Source organism: Sander vitreus, chromosome 10 (assembly GCF_031162955.1).
Source record: "Sander vitreus isolate 19-12246 chromosome 10, sanVit1, whole genome shotgun sequence".
NCBI classification, from domain to species: Eukaryota; Metazoa; Chordata; class Actinopteri; order Perciformes; family Percidae; genus Sander; species Sander vitreus.
In genome coordinates, this window is record NC_135864.1 from 14,758,519 (window position 1) to 14,780,636 (window position 22,118).

The window sequence follows — 22,118 nt, forward strand, 5'->3', positions numbered from 1 at the left end:
ATGCTCTCAATGGTGTGTCCCAGCCTAGCCGTTTCCCTCTGCTTCGAGTTGTCATGCTAAGCTAAGCTAACAGTCTGCTGGCTGTAGCTTTGCAGTAATGTGTTATTCTATTAACTATTCTTTAACTTTGAGCTTTAAAGCTCATTCTTGATCTAGGAAACAGCAGTTGATAATCAAACTATCTTACCTGAATGTTCATTTAGTAGCTGTTCTGGAGCATTTGATCAACTTCATCATCAAAAATCGACCTCCAGGTGAGATTGTTATTTACAAGGTCAAGAATGAAGCTTCAATCAATGAAGTTTTAAGCCAACATGACCGAAAAGTGCAGATTAAAAAATGTGATCAAACAGAAGACCTGTTATGTCACTTAGTTTTACTCAAAAACAAACGTAAACATTTCAGTTACTTGGAATATATTGAAGGAAATATTGTATTTTTGTTAATCCAGTACATTTATTTATAGCTACTGTAACTTTCTCAGGTTACATGCTAAATTCAGATATGATGTATTGCTAAACATGTATTTATAGTACAGAAGTAAAGCACTTTCATGCAGGTCAATTTAACAATAATTTATGACACTCTTAAAAAGGAGTTTTTTCAGCAGATACTTTTTTTTTGTTAAATTAAATAATTTTACTAGTAATGGCTTTTAACAATGTGTATTATTACCTTTACTTAAGTAAACACTTGATAACTAATTAACCCCTCCTCAGATCAGTCTTCAAAAGAGCTACTTTATATCATACTTCTATCATACATAATTGTTTTCAACACAAGCAATCTCACTTAAGTGCTGTTTAACTCTTGTACTCACAATACTTCTACTTGAGCAGGACTCTTAAACTGTGGGACGTACTGCTGCCAAAGTGGGAGTTAAGCACTCCATATCAGGACTATAGGGAGGCAGCTGAGAGTGCAGACAGCTCTCCAGGGACAGACAGTGAGTATTGGTTGGACCGCAGCCCACCGCAGCACACCCAAGAAACTGGCTGCACGCGTGCTTTGAGTCATGTCGACCGCAGAAAGCAATTCATCCTGCAGGAGCACTGAATGTGGTGGACTAAAGTAGCAGATATCTCAACAGATTGCCTCTCTGGACTCATTTAAACACTGCTGATCACCTCCTCTGTGGTCTGCTGGACGCTCCTGTTTAGACCTTCCAATGAACTCTGTCAAACCCCTTCTGGTGGTAAAAAACAGTTCGGATAAGAGCAAGTGGAAAATGCGAAGAGACGTTGAATGACAAGTCCTTTTAACACAAAGCAGGTTTTGGAAGCACAGTATGTTGAGAAAGATGTGGATTGACTGCACTTTTCCTAAGGTACACTGCCAGTGTCAACTGGAAACCTGGACTTCTTGCAGCTACACATCAGGAGCAGATTCCTGAGGCAGACAGGAAGAAAGCTGCCGAAAATCATAAAGTTATGACCCAATTAAAACAACAGAAGTCCACTGACTTCACATCATGTATCAGTAAACTGTCTACAAATATATTTTGAATCCTTAAAGCTTGTGCAGCTTCTAAAGTCGTTTCAGGGAGGGGGCTTAATAAAAACTCAAATTGTAAATACCAAGTGGCCTATTTTGAAACAGAAATCAACAAATTAGTTACTTATTGCTACTTTAACTTATTTCAGTGCATTAGGTACAGCATAACTAAAAAGTTGTATACTTCCATCCATCAGCCCATGACTCATTAGATATTCAGAGAGACACTGCCACCTAGAGGTATATAAATAAAAATACATGTGGTTTGGTCATTAAAGTTGGAGACCCCCCCCCCACTGTTGATCAAAGAGAACAAAGGCATTTGAAAAGGTTACCTTTGACTCTGGGGATACTGAAAAATTTCCACTTTCACAGACATTTTAAAGACTAAAAGATTAACAAATTGATCGATAATGAAAATTATTGTAGCCAGTCTTTTAGTTGCCATTTGAGAAAAAGTAAAAAGGAATCAAGAGAAGTTGCCTTATTTAAAGATTTATTAATTTATAATACAAGCTTTTATGTAGACCACATTGCATTTTAGTTTTTACATTTATTCATACGGAGCTAAACTTCATAGCAGTGACACTGATCGACAAAAACACAAACCAAAGGACACTCAATGGAAGGAATCAAAAGGTTTCCGACTGTTTCTGAAGAAACCGCAGCCCATCAACACTCCCAGTGCGCCACCTTTTTTTTAAGACCACATACCCTCACTAGTCCTCATACAGTATGCCACGTGCATCACACACCCTCAGACACACTCATACACAAACTCATCCACACTAAAATGGAACAAATACCTATGCACAAGATAAAAATCGATATATTTAAATTTCAATATTAATGATATTACTGAATTCCACAATAAAAGGCAAACAAGAAGTGAAGACAGCATCCAAATGAAAAGGAGGTGAAACACCACCAAACATTTACCTTTTCCCTCTTCTCCTCCCAAAGTGGGAGAATCTCTCCCCCTGCTTCGTTCTCAGTGTCCAGTAGAGGGTGCTCTCACACCGACGACAGTCCTCCCTCCAGTTCTTCAACCGCTTCTTCTGTCTGCGTTTAACTGGCCCGCCGCGTCGGCTCCCGTTTTGAGGGAACATCGACAGCCTAGTCAATAAAGTCAAAGCCAGAGGTGCCAACACGACACCTGATGGCACACAAGCAACCCACCGAATCCCCCCCAACTCCATCTTTTACAAGCCTCTAATTTGTTCCCGTTTCTCGTGGACCTGAACGTCCCCTCAGGTGTTTACTCTTCCTAATAAAAGTCTTTTCTCCATTGGTCCATTTCCAGGAACAAACGTGTAGGGTAATAGCACAAACATCACAGGAGCTGATGCAGACCGACCGGTTCAGTTAGTGAGAAATATCTCATGAGGAGGATGGCGCATTTTCTACCACGTCGGAATTTAAGGTCCGTTCCTCTGACTGGAAAAAAAAAAAAAAAAGCATTTGGGAAAATATGAAACACAATTAACATTTCTGAATTAACAAACTGGTTAAGTGCAATGAGAGGGTTAACACCTATCAGTAAGACGTGGGGAAACATCCAAGTGACTAGTAGGGAAGGGTAACAGCCCACACATCCTTTATAGCAACTCTGTGTCCACGAAGAGCGAAGACTTCCCGGGTCTTTTCCACAATGTACGACAGCTCTTTAAAACTCGTACAGCGGCGAACAGGTCCGCGAGGGAGCATAGGGTGTCGTTTAATGTCATGATCTTCAAATAAAAAGGAATAACAGCAAATTCTGGCGACACAGTAAAAGTTTTGGGGACAAAAAGTGAATATATTGGCACAAAAAAAAAAGCCTCAGATTGGACAAGCGTTCAACCAAAGCAGGTGACAGCCCCAACCAGACTTCCTGTGATTTAATCCAAATCCACAGCTGATAGGATGACAGGCAGGAGAGAACAGGGTGTATGTATGTTTATATGTGTGTTATGTTTGTATAATTTGTGTGTGTGTGTATGTATGTGTGCGCGCGTGTGGGGTTGGGGGTTGTTTTTGTTGCTTTACAAGAGGAGACAGCAGTTGCTCTCTGTGGTTTTTTCTCTGTTCCTTTGACCTACAAAGACAGGACAGCAGAGACATTAGATGAGATAAAAACAACCAGCTGAAACTAGAAGAAAGCATGCATCGCTCTACAGACTTTCGGCGTGGGATGAGGTTACCAGCAGTAGCAACTAGGGCTGTCAATCGATTAAAAAATGTAATCTAATTAATTACATACTCTGTGATTAGTTAATCGAAATTAATCGCATACATAATTAACGGTGCCTGAACCGATACTTTTTAAGAAAGTAAAAAAAGAAAAGAAAAAAAAAGGGTACTAAACAACAGTTGGTGACATTAAAGAACGGCTTGTTTATTGCTAAGGCCATATGGTCAAAATTAAATGATTTAATAATAATAATAATGTGTAACAATAACAATAACTTATTTCACTAGTAAATTGCTGTTGAACGACAAAAACAACCACTAGATGGGAAAAGGACATTTACAATAACTTCAAATGCACCACGAGGCTGTAGTTTACCAGTTTCATTGAACGCACCGTCTGTCTGTCAGATTGTTACATCCCGGTGTTGAATCCTCTACAGTAAAACACAGTCAAACTTTACACCGTTTAGCGTTAGCTGTCAGCATTTTAACCGTGTTTAATCCAGCTACTAGCTAGCGGTAGGCTAACGTTAGCGCATTAAATATTGTTTATGTACGCTGATTTTCCACCTGCGTTTATAAGGCATGCTAATGCTAATAGCAGCGGTGGGGGCTACAGGCAGGACCCTGGTTGACCTCATGTTTACTTGAAATGTTGCTGTTTAATTGAGCTTCAGTAACGTAACCTTGTACAAAGTGGGCTTAACGACTTTACTTTTCTTTTGGCCCCGCGGTAAAGCGAAATTCTTCTCAAAACTGTCACCTTTTCAACGCCACTGGAGTTTTATAATCTGATAATTCTGCCAGCAATTCTACTAAAAAAGGAGACAAAGAAAAGATCCTCACCATGAGAGTTGGGCTCTGGAAGAGTCTCTCTGGCAACCAAGTGCATGACGGTTGTTCGGCCCGGAGGCAGCTTCAGAGCTTTGAACAAAGAAATACACCTCATGATTCATTAGCTACATTTTATAGTATGATGCTATGGTGGCAAACCATATTAATTATATGATGAAAGAGTCATGTGTAGTTTTCAGATAACAATCGTGGTTAAAGGAAATGACTTTACCCGTCACTATGACGATAGATTAACAGATTGTTCATTTCCTGCATCTGTGATACTGAATTAGGCCATACTACGGTGTTTGAGGTTAGTGCACCACTGCATGTATTCATCAAATGTGAAATCAACTTTATTATTCTTGACCATTTATTGATTGTATTATTTTTAGTGCTGTCAAACGATTAAAATATTAATATGATAGATTAATCGTGTTAATGTCATAGTTAACTCGCAATTAATCACACATTTTTATCTATTCTAAAATGTCCCTTGATTTCGTTTTGTCCCATTATTTTTTCTCATTTTAATGCTCTTATCAACATGGAAAAGTGGATCGGCCTGGCTTTGACGAGGGGGCGGAGAATTCGCATCAGCTGTGTGCTTGGCCATCAAGTGGTATTTCAGACTGGACGTGCTGCGATGATAGCTCAGTTCACAACGACAAAACACACAGATCACTTTGGTCTTGTCAATGGAACCATTTGGCAACTTTTTAAAAGTAAACTTTCCATTCCGAATCTTATTGGCATCCATTTCGGCGTCTTGTGCTCGCCATCCACTCAAAACGTAACGTTAGCCTACTACTCTTTGGCCGGCTCACAAGCCCAAACAAGTGTGTGCGGTGTGCCTGTTTTGTTTCTGGTCTAGCTAGATCCGGTGTGGTGTTGTAGTTTTTCTAACGTTACTAATTGTTGCAACAGCAGTTTGAAAAAAAACTAAACAGTTTGCTATGCCAAAAAGAACGTTAATCTCCCGATAAAAAAATTTATGCCGTTAAAATGGGGTTGCGTTAATGCCGTTAATAAGGCGTTTAACTGACAGCACTAATTATTTTACACGTGGCTCTTCATCTCTATTGTTTGGCATGAATAAAACACACCTAACTGACCCAACACTACCATTCAGTTGCCTGGAGTGTTTTTAGTAAGATAGACAGATAAAGGTGTCCTTGTTCAGAGGTGCTCTTACCTCCCAGGGTAACGTTGCCATGAAGGAAGCGTCCCTGGAAGATGAGGCGCAGTATACTGGGACTGCTCACCCTCTCCTCTTCCCATCCTGCCAGAGAGCAGCGAAACAAGTGCATCACTTACTATGGCCCAACAGATACCGGATCTTTGAGGCCAATACTGAGATTGATTTTATATATATATATATATATATATATATATATATATATATATATATATATATATATATATATATATATATATATATATATATATAAAAACATAAATAAGTGTGTGTTAAAAATTCACCTTAAATCAACTGTATCATGGCACTGTTTCTAAATGATCTTAACATTTGTTTGGGATCTTGGTGCTACAGTTTGTTACTTATTAGCAAATATGTACATCAATGCCAATTTAACTGTAACAAGTAAATATTGTGTGGTAAATTTAGCCTGTGTTCATTTTGACTTTATATAAACAGGTTTTCATTACAGGCATTGAGTAGAAAAAAACTGCCATAGCAAAAGGAAATGGAACAATTAATCCAAACCAGTTAATTCTTTTTATTTCAATATTATAATTATTATTATAATTTTTTTGCAAAAACTGACAATAAATGTGTCAGCAAAGATTGTGACGTAATCCAGAGGACTGCTTAGCGCAAAAAAAAAACAATCTATGAAATATATTAAACTAAAAACAATACTGCAAACTGGATCCTATAAAAACATACCTGCAGGCCAGTTGTCAAATACATGCTTGGCGATGTCTGTGGCCGAGTCATTTGGGGAGAAAGTGAAGTCTTGTGTTTTCCCACTGACCAGGATAAGGCGGAGGTGCACCTAAAACAACAAACAAAAACAGCTTCATCGTAGTCCATAGCAATGTCGTATAAGCCAACAAAAAAAACTTCCATTAAGGTTCTTCTTAATTAGTTGGGGTGGTATCCCTCCACTTCCTCTAACCTCTTCAGACATGAGGTGGCCTCCACAAGGCTGTGAAGAGATGGGCATTCCAGTCTAATTAGATTTAACCACACCAGACCTTCACCCTTTGACTGGGCGACTTCATTTACTGAGGGATTACACTGAAGTGAGCCCCTGTTGCCAGAGACGACAACAGATAAGGGTGGGGCTGATGGGGGAACACTGGCCCTTTAGTTCCAGAGTGCTGCGAGCTCCGCTCCGGGCTGTCGGCCTAATGCGATAACCCCAGGTGTCCCAGACAGCTCTGGGCCATGTTATTAAATTTACATGGCCAGTGGGTAGCACCAAGGGGGAGTGTGCATATGTGTGGGTGGGTCTTTAACAGTGGGGCTTCCTCCAATTTGTTTCCTCTGGGCAACTATACAAACCAATCCGTTTAAAAAAAATAAAAAATAAAATAAAAAAGGAGTCGTTTGTCCAACATGCATTGAAGGCTTAAGGACATCCATGTGGGACACTCCACACTGGTTATACTACAAAATTAAAAATATCACAAACATATTCTGCATACAAGGCAACAAAAACCTTTAAATTCCATTACATTGTAGTAGAGCTGACACGATTAATTGCTTAAATTATCAACATAAAATGCAACTATTCTGAAATTCAACTCATTGATCATTGATTTTTTTTAAGTTCCAACTTCTCAATTATCATAACTTCTGCTTCTCATCTTGTTTTGTGGACTTTTTAGTACCAAAAAAAACACCACCAGGGAATACAACAAGTTGATGTGGGCGGGTCACTGACTTCAGAAAAGAATAACGCCTGCCAACTGACTTCAAACCACAAACGTCTTTAAATAGACAACGTTGGATCTTCGTCAGGTCAAAATGTCTATAAAAAAAGGACACCACACCCACATTTACACTGTACCAATAGGCTTATAGGCTCAATGATGGCAGCTTTGGTTACACATCCAGCCCGTCCAGGGTGATAAACATCATCATTGTTAGTGTATGTTGACTGAAAAATATGGTGTATATGAGTGGATTATGGTTAAATGTTGTATTGCTTATCATGTACAATATTTTCAAAAGGTTCCTTTTTTTATGTCACTTACAACTATTATGGATATATTTGAGATATTTTTGATATACTTAATAGATGATGTCCATTGAAATAAACTTTGGTTTGGAGTCCTTCCCGCTCCTTCGCTAAATTTCAGTCTTGATTTTACGTTTATATTATTGTTGTCCACTTCTTTTATACTGTATGTATAGTCAGCTCACAGTCAGGATTGAAACATCACTCTGACCTGAATTATTACATTCTGGACCTTAGTCATCTAATTTATGGTGGAGCAAGTCCTGTTCCTTATTAATCCATCATCTCATCAATCATGTCACTACACCAAAAAATTACTTTGGATAAAAAAAAGCATCCAATCAACTAAATCTTTCTACTAAAGACATCTCCACTCAAAGGTCAGAATTGACAGATGGGATTCATTTTCTCAGACATTTGCTCTTCTTCAAGTGGGACATGAACTTTCTTTGGGTTCACAAATCACAGAGGAGAGAACAAAGAGACTTAACCACGAGGTGTGACGTCAGAGAAGGACAACCACACTCTCCCACTGATCTGTTTACAAATACAATCCTCCTTCGGTGGTCCTCTGCCCTCCCCTCCCCCCTCTGAACTGAATAACCTCAATGTGGGGTTACATACCCATGCCATCATTAACCAGCTTTGCCCATCCCTTTCATCCCCAACAAAATAAACACAAAAGTCAAATCTGCCTGTTACCCATGGCAACATCCCACATCACAAATGTTCTCGAAGTTCACCAATCCAAAGAAAGACATTAAATCCTTCAAACACTGTCATGAATTACTTTTTTTTTTATCCATTCTTAACGTTGGTCAAGTTTCCTAAAAACACAACCATCCACAAGCTAACGTCCCAGGGCTGCTGCCGAGAGACATGATCCATTAAAAACCACTCTGCCTTGTTGTGGGGTTTTGCCTGATGTGCCTTAGATAAAACATTTAACAACATTTTTAACATTTCTAAATATAATTTAGAACGTTTATTAAAAACAGCCATCACAATTTCCAAGATGTTTTGTTTTATCTGACCAACAGACCAAAACCTGAAAGATATTCAGTTTAAAATAATTTTTAAAAAAAACAGAGAAGAGCAGCAAATATTTATAATTGGGAAGGCATAACCAGCTAATTTGGAATGTTTGGTTTAAGTTTTTTAATTATTTTTTTTAAATAATGAATCAATTTTCAAAATTGTTGAAGATACATTTTCTGTCACTGAATGAACTGAGTAATGAATTGATTGTTCCAGTGCTAAATGCTTCCCTATTACTCATGCCACAGCTGTGGCTCAGGAGGTAGAGCGGTCGTCTACTTTTGTAAGGTTCAATCCCTGGCCCCTACAAGTGTCCCTGGGCAAGATACCAAACCCAAAATTTCTCCCAGTGAATGTATGTGTGAATGGGTGAATGCTGACTTGTATTGTAGAGTGGTCGCTAAGACTAGAAAAGCGCTATATAAATGCAGTCCATTTACCATTTACATTAGCACTAAAACAACCGATTGTCTAATTGACAGGCCAGGTGTCACAATTAATTGTTGATTTGTATAACTTCTATCATTTCTGATCTGTCTGAAAATGAGTGTTGTCCATTCCTATAGTTGGGGTGCTGTGGACAGGATTTAGTAAGAGGGTACAATCAATTGGCATCTAAACCTTTAAAGGAAAGTAGGGCAACGCTTTAACAGATTAGACAGATGGTGTTCACAGGAACCGCAGTCATTGTCCTAGCTAAGTGGTGTGGACGTTGGCTAATCCACGAGACTCCCCCCTACACTGACCCCCAAACCCTAAATTAGTTTTTATTTGTTATCACCATAATAATCAAGTGTATTATGTCTGTTATCATGCAGCAGCAGTAAGTGTGACAGAGTACACAGGCCATCAGCAGACATAGAATATCACCTTGGCTCTGTGTTGCTGTTGGAAAATAACTTCAGAAAAGGTGTCACACCCTCACTCACCATATCAAGATCCCTCTGGGTGGTCATGTCTCAGAATGGAGGAAGGCCGTGGACGTGGATCAGAGGGGACAGGGCTGGTGTGCTTCAGCTGCTGGAGACGGGGCCAGAGCCCTGACACAAACAACACAAACACTGTGAGGCTGCTTCCCACAGCCTGGTACCATAACTCCACAGCATAAATCCATTATCCACCAAACTAACACATCATAACATTGTCTATCAAACGACAAACACGCACATGATTGATTAGTTACCTGAAATCGTATAAGTAGTGAGCAAACTGGCTCACTTCACCATGGTTTAGCTAATTAAAATAACAACCATAGCCCGTCAGACTAGAGCAGCGACCAGCTTAGTAAGTCCTAACAGTTAACGTTGAGCTAACGTTAGCGGGCTAATGTTTCTTATATAAGCTACATTCAATCATCGTTGCTAATTAGCTGGCTTGTAGTAATAAAACAGGTTAATGTTGTTAAACAGCTACAAATCGTCTTTCGCCCGAGGACACCAACTAGCACCGACTTTCGTCCCAAAAGATAATAGGAAGGCTTCTGCTAACTTTAGCATTAGCTGCTGTGTTAGCTTTTGCCAATCGTGTTATCGTAGGCTAGCTGCGGGCTAGCTGGCAAACTAAATGTGCAACGGCAATTTCTGTGCAGTCGAGCTCACCTGCATCTGATGACTTTGATGAAATGTTGCATTCAGTTGAGTGGACGAATCAGCTGGGAGCGCTTTTCACGAGAAAAATATCGAGTGTAGATGTATATCGTTGACTGTGGTATCGGTGGCTAATGGACGGGACGACGCCGGATGTCAGCTGGTTGTAAACACAGAGAAAGACTGCAAACACTTCTGGGAGTTGAAGTCCAGAAAGAGGGTAGTTAGTTATCACTAATATTAAAAACGTTGTAAAACCTCTCTGCTGCTTTGTGGGGTGCATTCAGTGTAATGCGTAATTACTAATTGGATGCATTCCTTATGTTTAGAAGTTAGTACAGATACATTTCACATTAATTGCCCAGAAATAAATATTTAGCAAATTAGCAGTTTAGAGATGAAAACTCACCAGGTAAGAAGACTTTTCCTTAAGAGTCACATCAACAACATCACTAAAAGGATGTTATAAATGCATGAATGTTAATTCAAAAACAGTTTAAAAGGTCCACTTACTAGCTTTTTCCACAACCACAAACGGTCTTCATAAGCAGATCGAGTTTTCTCAGTTGTCATGAAGATCATAAATTTACCTCACTCATTACAGAGCATTTTTTTTTATTTATTCATGTATTTTTTGCAGACTCCAATTAACAGAAATGAAGACACACAATGTTAACAACGGAACCAATGTTACAATATATATTTAAAATTATTTTCTACTTTGTCTTCTGGGGTCCCAGATTTTGAGGACTGCAATGAACACTTTTAAATACTGCAGATTTAATTTTGTAGAGCTCAAAATGCGGAAACTCTCAGGACATCATGAGTTCAATCTTTATTAAAGCAGTAACATATTTTCTGTTCACAGAACTATGTCTATGGTACTGAATAGCACTCATTTTATCAGCAACATGAGAAAACTTGGTTATGAAGTCAAGTAAGACAGGTGAAGCCATTTTTAAAATAAAACATAGAGTTTGACACAGCCTGCTGGTACACCTGTACAGCCAAAGTTAACATACGCTGATTTGAAATATCATTACTTGGTGGTGGATTACAAAAGCAATATTTAACATTTAACCATATTAAACCACAGGATAAGAGTGTGGAAAAACAATGTGTCACATAAAAATCATTTAGTACTGAGCATCTGGTGGTTAAGACACATATCTGCAGCATCCTTGCATTGTGTCTTAGATAGTTGCAAATCATTTGATTAATTCCTTAAAATCATAATTTGATCAATCATTTAGGGTGGCAGTAGCTCACATGAATGACTCGGTTTCCCAGAAATCCACTTCGCGCAGGCGCAGACAGCGTTGCCTGACAGTGGTAAACAGACGTCAGAAGGGAGTCTTCGCCTCTAGTCAAAACAAAACAAAACAAAACAAGTCAAAAAGATACTGAAGGAGTGGGTATTTGGACAGCCACAACGACAGGAAGTTTTGCAAAACTCATCGCTGATTAAAAACGGCTACTTGGAGTAAGTTATTGAAGGCTTTTCACGGACTTTTTCACGGATTGTAAACTCTGGAGTAGCGGGAGCTTAACCAGCTAACGTTACGGTGGCTATCGTGCTTTCAAAGTGCGGCGAGTGGAAGCCGACAGATCTCCGAGGCGACTCAACTTCACACAACACCCGGAAATTCGCTTAGTAGTTAGCTAGTTCACCGAGAACGCAGGGCGAAGATCTTCTGAGCTCCGGGCCTCGGTCGAGAGGGTTTTACAACCGCTTCTTCGAGCATCGTGTGCCGCGGCAGGAGTGTGGAGAAACATGGCAGATGGTGACATGCGCCTGGCCGCAATGTGGCGGATCGTGCAGACCTGAAGCACGGACTACTCCTACGTACATTTCTCCCATCTCCTACTTTTATTAACTTAAAAACACTATTTGACAGTTACTTTAATCCGCTCTCCCTTTCATCTTCCAACGCTCTACATGTCTCTGGTTGTTGACTTACAGCGGCTTTAACATAACGTTGCAGGCCAAATAGACGGCGGCCAGAGTCTCCACTGGGTTTTACACTTTTTTGGCAGCTGGCTAACAAAACCGTTGCTGGGATAATCAACCGCCATACGTTTTTACAACTTTGATTAAACTGGACTGGTTTGTGACTGTTGTTTTTTTTTTTTTTAAGTTTTTGTGGAGGTTTTTTTTTTATACTCGTGGAGAGCCCAGACATCACGTTGTTTACAAGTGGAGACGGACAGGGGCTGTCCTGAGAAGCTCCTTTGTAACAGTAGCCAGCTAATCCCTGTTTGTAGTCTTCAAAGCGTTACAGTATAAAAAAGGGGTTGAATTAGAAAATATATATCTAATATTACAAATTTGTAACGAAATAATCCTTAATTTTGATTTATTCCTAAAATCTTTCAGACACTTTTAAAGTATACTTTTTAAAACATTTACCCGTTGACAAATACTTACGTTGAGTGCTTATTAACAGGAATGGCATTATTCTGTATCCATATACCTTTACGATTTTGGTATTCATTTTCAGGTGAGCCCAAACCTCTATAGATCCAGATGTTTTGGTGCTCATTGCCACTCTGCCACTTTTGTTTTTATTTAATTCAAACAAAGGGACTCTTATCTCAGCCTTCCTTCATTCTATATAAATCGAAAGGTTTATGATAGTTACTATTAAGGAGATTATTTGGGTTCCCTAATCTCCAATCGGAGGATTAACTGAGGCTATTGGTGTGTCCAGATTATTACGTCTCCTCTCCAGGCCCCTCTGTTTACACCCCCGCAGTGGCTGAAGCAATTTTCTTTTGTGTTTTTTTTAACGCATCATCTACTCAAAGTTTACTTTAACTTTTAGGTAGCCTAGATGTTTTGAGTGGTCTCATTTTTTTTGGTTGAGTGGAAGTTCAGAGGACCGCCATGGAGAAGTTGTCGGTGCCCCCGATTGACCCAGATTTCGAGCCGCAGAGCAGACCCCGCTCCTGCACGTGGCCGTTGCCGAGACCCGACATCTCTGCTGTCAAACCGGAGGGGACGGATGGCTCCGAGTCCGCCGCCGGAACCCCGCCCGCCGACGAGGACAAGGCCGAGCCCCAGCAAATCACGTCAGAGCCCGAGAAAGTGGCGGCCGAGGGAGGGGTCGTGGCCGGCGTGGGCGGAGCCGGTGCTACGCCACGCAAAGGATCATCTCGGCGCAACGCGTGGGGGAACCAGAGCTACGCAGATCTGATCAGCCAGGCCATCGAGAACTCGCCTGAGAAGAGGCTGACCCTGGCACAGATCTATGAGTGGATGGTGAAAACAGTGCCTTACTTCAGAGACAAAGGAGACAGCAACAGCTCAGCTGGCTGGAAGGTGAGTAAATGGGTGGTGAACATCTTCACTGCATCACTTTACATGACGGACTATATGATCACATATTATAAGTCACATATTTATAGCTTTACAATGCATGTTACATCATAGAAACACTGATTTGCAGATTAATAATAATTTTATTTATATAGCACCTTTCATAACATGAAATGCAGCTCAAGGTGCTTCACAAAAAATAACAAAAAACACAGGTATTAAAAACAGAAAACAAAGTGAAAACAATATAATAATAAAAACAAGTTGAGTAAGATTGCCATCCTATTATTTGGACTGGGCAATAATAATAAAAAGTACACACAACCAGAGCAACATATATCATAACATCCCAATATCAAAGTATATCACTATCATAGCATTATTCTTTTTTAGGTATGAAAAATTGCCTCCTTACATTTTTTTCTTTGATGGGCTTCATATTTGACTTCATGCTGATAAGCAGTCTTCATGTTCATTTTCAACAGATATTCATATATACAGCACTTTTAATTTCTTAAATTGTTTTTGTTTGTTAGTGTATGTATTTATGTCTTTTTTGCTGCCTAAGACATCAAGGGACAAAAGAGATCTGAACTGAACTGAGATAAATCTGACTTAGTAAATACTTTTCTAGTATAAGTTCAGACCAGTGGTTCTGAACATTGTAAACCCTTGTGTGCAAAATTAGGGTTCAAAGTAAACAACTAAGTTATAAATAAAATGTTTTACAATAAAGAATGAATGGAAATAGATTAATGAAAACTACCCAATTATCATGCTCAGTCAAACTACATCCCACATGCTAACAGGTAGCTAGTAAAAAAATAGCAGGTGTTAAGTTATAAACTGTTACCTGAAATTTAAAAAAAAAAAAAAAATGTTACTCCAGTAATATAATCAAAACCTACATGAAAGCATGTAGTCCTTTGGCTCAGACAGTGCAGTAGTGTGGGCTGCACATGTGATGGGAGTAAGCGCTGTATGCAGAGGGTTAATTCCTATTTAATGGGATGCTGGCCAATTATCTGTGCATGAGATTAAATTACAATTCAATTAAATGCCCATACTTTTAACCAAATAAATTAACTATTAAAGGGTACGATTTTTATATTGAAATTCCCACAATTCCTGAGCTTAACTTCCCTTGGCAACCCTAATCTTTGAAATAATAAAACAAGTAAAGAAAATGAATATATACTGAATTAAGTAGGATGGTGGATAGGTTAGTCTAATGCTAGGATCATTTGAACGTTGGCAGGGCCAAAGTATATATTACACTAGTAGTGATTAAGCTGCAAATTAAACAATGTTTAATGAAAGGAAGCCACCTCTTAATCTTTAAAGCCTACATTTGTCATAATGTTGTAATTGTTTTTTTCTCTCCGTTTTCAGAATTCAATTCGCCACAATTTATCACTCCACAACAAGTTCTTGAGGGTACACAATGAATCGACGGGGAAGAGCTCCTGGTGGATGCTCAACCCAGAAGGAGGGAAGACCGGGAAAGCTCCTCGCCGCCGGGCCGCCTCCATGGACAATAGCAGCAAACTGCTGAAGAGCCGCATGAGGGCCAAGCAGACCAAGAAGCAGGCGGGAGCAGCCGGCCTGGGGGGCACTGGAGGGGCGCTGCAGGGCGACGGCAGCACAGGTTCAGCAGGTGCAGACAGCCCTAATTCGTCCCAGCAGTTTTCCAAATGGGGGGTTAACAACAACAGCCCCTCGTCCCGCGGCACGCTGGATGACACTGACATGTGGACCACCTTTCGCCCACGCACAAGCTCTAACGCCAGCACCCTGAGCGGACGCCTGTCCCCCATCGCTCCTGGACAGGAGGATGACGATAACCTGCCCGAGGACGGACTGCTGGGAAGATATACTGCCAGCAGCTTGACCCCCACCCTCACCGAGACCCTCATGGAGGAGCTGGATCTGATCGACGGCCTCACATTGATGACTGGGCAGCAGGGAGGGGCCAGTCCCAGTACAGCTCCACCAGCACCTCCCACTCCGCTGCCCTCCGCCTCCACCCTGCTGCCTCGTGGCTCCAGCTTTTCCTCCTTCCATCAGCTGCAACCATCCAGCCTCCCACAGGCCCCCAGTCACACCGGGACCCAGGCCTCTGTCTCTCAGTGTGGACCCAGCAGCAAAGAGCCGTCAACCTTTAGCAACTCCCTCTTCAACCCCATGAACAGCTCCGGCTCTCGTGGGGGCGGCCATTACAGCAACCACGTGCCTTCCAGCCTGGAGGCGCTGCTCACCTCTGACTCCCCTCCTCCCAGTGATGTCATGATGACCCAGGTGGATCCCCTCATGCCCAGTCCTGGAGGGGTGGGCCTGATGGGCCTGGGCACATCTGTGCGAGGCGGGAGGTCCAAACCCAACCAGCTGCTGGAGCCAAACACTGTGGCCCCCATGGCGCTGCAGGTTCAGATGCAGCAGCAGCAGCATCACCTTCACCACCAGCAGCAGCCGCACCAGCAGCCACAACAACAACACCAGCATCACTCTCAGATGGGGTTGGGGATGATCCTCTCAGGTATGTCTCAGGACCCGTCGCAGCTCTCTGCTCTCAAAGCCCAGCATGCCACGGTGCCAGCGGTGGGCTCTCATCACGGAGCGCCCATCGCCTCAGCCAATCCCGGCTTGAGCCTGCAGGGGATGAGTCAGTTCGGAGCTCCGTCCTGCTTCCAGACCGGTCAGGACCGACTGCCCACAGACTTGGACATTGACATGTTCACCGAAAACCTGGATTGTGACGTGGACTACATCATCAACACTGACCTCATGGACGGAGATGATATCGACTTTAGCTTTGACCCCATAATGTCTGGAGGCCAAGGCTACACCGGCCCAGCCACCACCACACCGGGCTCCGCTCATAGCTGGGTGCCCAGCTAATTCCTCAGTTGACCGCACAGTTAGCCAGGTACACTTATCGCTCTTCTTTCTAACCATCAGGGTGCAAGGGTTATTTTAATTATTGATTAATCTATGTTTACATTTTTTAAATATGAAGTCTATAAAAAGTTTTCCAAAGCCCAAGATGTTTTTAAATGTCTTGTTTACCCAAATATATTACATTTACAATAAAATAAAACGCATGCAAGAAGCTGGAACCATACAATGTTTTTGACATTCTGGCTCGAATAAACGATCAAGTGATTTAGGGCTCCATAGTCAAATAATGGATAAGTTGATCAACAGAAAATTAGTTTTCAACAATTTTAATAATTGTTGGTCATTTATTTTCAGCTTCTCAAACGTCAGAATTTGCTTGTATTCTCAGTTTTCTAGCATTGTGTTTTTGTAAAGTGAATATATTTGGGTTTTGGACTGTTTGTTGGACAAAACAAAACATTTGAAGAGAAATTATGAGCATTTTTACATTTTCTGACATATTTTAGAGCAAAAAAGTAAGCGATTAGTCAAATCGGTAAGCGCAAAATTGTTGCTGATTAGTTGTCTACTGATCAACTAATTGATTGATGGACTAATTGTTTCAGTTCTACAAACCATATACAGCCCTACACATGGATTTAATTTCTAGTGACTGAGTCGATGATTTGAATACGCCACTTGCATAATCTGCATTTGGGAGCCAATCAACACAAATGACCGTTTTATCATCTGGTCTTGCAGGAACTGATCTCCAATCAAGATAACCTCACAAAACAACAAAACGACCGGTGCATTCCTCCTCCCTGCTGGGTCAAGATGCTATTTTCAAATGCAATGCTTCTCTCTGACTTTTAAGACCAGACCTCACCCATGTCATGTGCCAAGACATGTAGAGAACAGGGAGGAGATTCAGGCTACTATGCACAATATCTTTCCTTTATTTATATATATATATATATATATATATATATATATAAAACACTTCAACAATTTGGCTGCTAGCAGTTTTTTTCTTCTAATCCAAACTGATGATTTTTAAAAGATGTGTGACATGATGTTTTTAAGAGTGAAAGACAAATCATTAACTCCCCTCTGCTGGGATTTTATATTTCGGTTATGTTACACCAGAATAGCTTTTGGGTGGATACGGTACTCGATGGCTTTGGTATTGAAGACTTGACTCAACTGTGCGTTTTTGGAGAAATGGCCAGTTTTCCATTGACACCAGCATGAACTGCCAGACTAAATGCTGTTTAAGGTGCAGTTACCTTGCTGCACTGTGAAAACGTTTTTGTATGACAGGAGTCGGATTGTGTTGTGGAAGATAAGAGACTGGACGACTGGAGGTATAAAATGTTTGATTCAACATTGGCTACACATCTCGCCCAATCGTGGACTACGATTATGTCCGATTTAAATTTCTCACTTTAGAGGGGAAAAAAAGATGTGGCTTTTTTTTTTTTTTTCTTTCTCCGATACAAATTTGGTGATTCAACAATAAGGAGGGTCGTCTGTATTTGCAGTTTGGCATTTTTGACTTCAATCCAGTGTGTTATGGTAGATGTCAGTTAGAGGTTTTTTTTAATCCCTGATGTGCAGTTGAACTAACAAAATGAAGAAATGTGATTTGTGAATTTATACACAGGGCATTCAAGGGTAAATTTATTTGCCAACAAGTGATAGGTTGGCCAAGTATTATATTGTTTTAGACATCAGTATGCCTCCACTGTCAAAAGGTCTACCTGAATATATCTTCTTCCTTTTTGTTTTCATCGAGCCTGTGCATTTTCAAAGCACTTAGGTTTCCTGCAACACAGGGACCCCAAACTAGGAGACGCATTGGTTATACCATTTCATTAAAAGAGTTTAAATCCTGTACAAAATAAAACATGTAAAGTACATGTTGCACATGTACACGATGACACACTATGCAGATTTATCAGGAGAACTAAATGAAATCTTGAAGGAAATTTAAAAAAAATCACTTCTTGAAGAGTTTTTTTTTTTTTTACTTAATATTTTCCTGATATTTTGTTTAGGGGGACGAGAATATTCTCTTACACTTTAATTAATCAGTTCAATTCAGTTGAATTCTCTGTGTGAGAAGTGCAAAAAAAGAAAATAAATATTTGATTATAGTTTTAATATACAATTTAGATGGCGGTAATAAATGAGATATTAATACATACGAATATATTACTAATGGAAAGTGATGTTTTGTTTTTTTTTTACATTGGAGGAAGTATTTTCAGATCATTTTTAATGGTAATTTTCTATACTTTTATTTTTGTAAAGAATGAGATGCATGTAGATTTTTTTTACATAACCAAAGGAACACTAATATTTGCATTGCATTTAGGGAGCGCTTTGGCTGATACAGTATCTCGGTGTACATAAGCTTTGCAAAAGATGCCTGTAACATGAAATCTGACTTTAAGAGTAGAGTGAGGCAACGTGCATCGATACTTGACCATTTTATCTAAAATTCCCAATGATCTGCCTCACTATTTTCTGCATTAATTGTGAATCCAAGTTAAAAAGAAAAAAAAAAAAAATCTGTGCTGAAATGTGGTACGACGAATAGAAAAACCTTTATCGTCCCACTTTTCAACATTCCGCTGAATTCTCATCTCAAAACAAGACTAATACAACCGTTACCTCTCAGGGTCGCTCAGAAGAAAAACGACAGGAAAACAACTCTGCACAGACATAATCGGATAAATATTTATTTTACACATTTTCCCTGTTACAACAGACTGGAAAACACACCACGTCTTTGTTTTGTTTTCCTGGAGGAGTCTTAAAAAGAGTTGACCTTAAATTTGACTTCCCTTTTTTAGAGAAATGTATTCTAGCTCTCCAGCCATGTACGTATATCAGTACTAGCCTATCCCTTCGGGGTATTTTTTATTTTTATTTTGACTGCCAATATTTAAAACACTATAGCATGACTTTACTCTGTAGCAAGGTGGACTTTACCATGTCATCTTCCCCCTTAAATTTTGTGTTTTGTGTTTGTATTTAATTGTTCATAACCACAAATATTATCCCTCTCATCATCATTTCACTGTAGCTATGTGACTATGTTATGTCTCTGATTTGATAAAGCACTCTTTTTTTTTTAGTTCCACAAATGCTTTTTTTTTAACTTTGAATGGTGCTAGATGTCCTTTGTGACGTATCCTGCAGTACGCCATGATGCAGTGGGTGCATATCAGGGCCTTTTGAATTTTCTGTATACAGCACAAGGATCTTGATTTGGTGGTATAGTAGAAGTTAGCACATGATCAACAGTTCTTCCCCCTCTTTGTTTTTATATATATATACACGATAACCCTCCCTTAAACTGGTCATTAAATAGATCTGAAAACACAAGACCAGGTTGTTCAAACTGCATGATTTTATTATTTTAAATTACATGTAATTATTTTAGAAAGTTGTATATGCAACTCCCCAAGTTTTTTCTGAACTAATGTCCAGGTGTTGGAAATGTTATTAACAGTTGAAAGGACATGCTGACTGCAGCATGTAAAAGGAGTGGTGGTTGGTTTGATGTCTGTAGTTTACTGTTGCCTCCTTTAAAAAAAAAAAGGCAGGTGTGGTATTACTTCCCTTGTATCTCCTCCTCTATTTAATAATTATCTACACATTTTGTTCTTCAGTTTTCTTTAAGTAGCCGTTTGTTTGTTTTGAAATCTAAAATTGCCCCATTTGATACAGTATTTTAGTATTTGGCAAGGGTTCTTCTTTCATAAGGGGAGGTTGGGCTTGACAGGGAATGAGTTGTGCATAAGCCAATTGTTTATGATTTTTGATTGTTGATAGTTTCTCTCCCCCCATAGTCTCTTTCTTTACACATTGTACAGACAGCCAGAGATGACAAACAGTTCTGAACAGCAGAAATAAATTCAATAAACTGTTTAACCCACTTATTCTGAGTCTTTGGTGCAAAGTTGCTGACTTTTAATGTTTCTTTAGAGTCAGACTATATTCAGTTCTGCCGCTAGGGGGCACTGTTGTCAAGTTATACAACTACTATAACTGCATAGTAGATAAAAATGTATTGCACAATATACTGCTGGCTAATAAGATACAATTATGAAATAATATAAAAGCTACATGTACAATCTTATTCTATTTGCTTTTAACTGCATCTCACAGTATCAGCAGACAGAATGACTGATGTGGTTGTAAGCTTTAGAAAATGCAAATAAATGGACCTTTTTGTCAAATGAACATAAAAGTCAACTGCACTTTTGAAATATTGAATGTTCCTGTGCTGACCATGTTGCACTGATGGATTCTCTTATTCAATGAAATCCACAAGTGGATTTATTTTTTATGTAGCCAAATGATTGAAAACGGCTGCCTGGAAGGTGCAAAGTAAGTCTAAAAACTGAGGGATTGCTTAAGAAAAATATTTTCGTAATATAAGGTTTATGTGATTTAAATTGACAAACATTCACACACTGGTATGGTTGATTAACTGGTTTCCTGTTGAAGAAAGTAAACAGTAGACAGTAGTTATTGTCATAGAACGTCTTTATAGAAAACATTTCTTCACATTTTTCAAAAAAACATTTTTTTGCCTTTTCTCTTGTTCTCTTTTTTCACTCTTTAAAGATAATTGTCTTTTTTTTTTATCTGCTCAAGTTGAACATTTTTAACATCCATCCGTGTCAAAGGCTCTTTGCTGAGTTGCTGGGGCTCTTAGGTGTCTGATAGAAAACACGGCCGTCATTTTTATCAGAAATGCTGCTGACCAACACAAAGAAAAAAACATTCCCATTCATGTGGGAAAAGCCACAAGTTTTAAACTTGACAGTTGGGGGTGTTTCCCAGCTGCAACCAAAGCCCACATTCAGCCTCCAGTAGTCACATCTCTCCACTTCAGCAGCACTCCAGTTTTAGCCTAAAGGCACCTGTGTTAACAGCACTTTTGCTTTATATGCTCGATATGCACTTGTTTCTTTTCTAAATCCTGCAGTTACTAACTCTAAACAGTCTGTCACACCTCTACGTCTACCCAGGCTGCAGCACGATAAGCAGGTCCTACAGTCACACCCAGAAACAAAACAAAAAAGTACTCTATAGTTTACAAAAAAAACTATAAAAATGAAAGACAGAAAGATACAAATGTTTTAACAACTAGTTTGCACTGCAAATTGTACCGTGGATTTTGACTTGATAATCAGCTTTGATCTGAACTCAAACTCTACTCATGACTAGGGCAGATCTATTGGCCATTTTTCATCTATCCAATTCATCATGTTACTGTTTTTAATGACTTGGTCTGAAATTCAGTCTCTGATTTGATCACTTTTCAAAAAAAAAAACAACCACTACAAACATTTAGCGAATGGCTCAGCTTAATCTTTCAGTGTAGGAAACGGCTCACTGACTTCCTAAGTTTAGTTACAAATTTTCTTATCAAGTGTAAATTGTGTGTTTTTAAAACAGTGTCTCAGCACTGAACTGAACGTAACAAGAAGAGTAATAACTGACCGAAATATCTTGGATCAAGCTACTTCACTCAGAAATCTGGGGTTGAAAACAAAAGCAAAGTCT

At 39.6% G+C, this 22,118-nt stretch overlaps 2 protein-coding genes across 2 annotated transcripts; one reads left to right on the forward strand and one right to left on the reverse strand.

Moving 5' to 3' along the window:
- Nucleotides 1-1,977: 1,977 nt before the first annotated feature.
- ubl3b (ubiquitin-like 3b) lies at nucleotides 1,978-10,509 on the reverse strand. The gene is made up of 6 exons (XM_078260436.1): nucleotides 10,346-10,509; nucleotides 9,677-9,787; nucleotides 6,410-6,518; nucleotides 5,696-5,782; nucleotides 4,513-4,590; nucleotides 1,978-3,571 (listed from the first exon to the last, which is right to left on the reverse strand). Exons 2-6 carry the CDS (start codon nucleotides 9,701-9,703, stop codon nucleotides 3,519-3,521), a joined length of 354 nt encoding a protein of 117 aa, XP_078116562.1. The 5' UTR covers nucleotides 9,704-9,787; nucleotides 10,346-10,509; the 3' UTR covers nucleotides 1,978-3,518.
- A 1,151-nt stretch (nucleotides 10,510-11,660) lies between these two features.
- Nucleotides 11,661-20,482, forward strand: foxo4 (forkhead box O4). Its single transcript, XM_078260433.1, has 3 exons — nucleotides 11,661-13,655; nucleotides 15,045-16,578; nucleotides 17,292-20,482. Exons 1-2 carry the CDS (start codon nucleotides 13,221-13,223, stop codon nucleotides 16,548-16,550), a joined length of 1,941 nt encoding a protein of 646 aa, XP_078116559.1. The 5' UTR covers nucleotides 11,661-13,220; the 3' UTR covers nucleotides 16,551-16,578; nucleotides 17,292-20,482.
- The last annotated feature ends 1,636 nt before the right edge of the window (nucleotides 20,483-22,118 follow it).

Excerpts from the sequence above, each read along its gene's own strand:
- foxo4 (XM_078260433.1), top strand. The coding sequence starts at position 13,221 with ATGGAGAAGTTGTCGGTGCCCCCGATTGACCCAGATTTCGAGCCGCAG. Across the intron at positions 13,656-15,044 it reads ACAGCTCAGCTGGCTGGAAG|AATTCAATTCGCCACAATTT; the intron begins GTGAGTAAATGG and ends CTCCGTTTTCAG.
- ubl3b (XM_078260436.1), bottom strand. The coding sequence starts at position 9,703 with ATGACCACCCAGAGGGATCTTGATATG. Across the intron at positions 6,519-9,676 it reads CCCAGAGGGATCTTGATATG|GTGCACCTCCGCCTTATCCT; the intron begins GTGAGTGAGGGT and ends TTGTTGTTTTAG. Across the intron at positions 4,591-5,695 it reads TGGCAACGTTACCCTGGGAG|CTCTGAAGCTGCCTCCGGGC; the intron begins GTAAGAGCACCT and ends CTTTGTTCAAAG.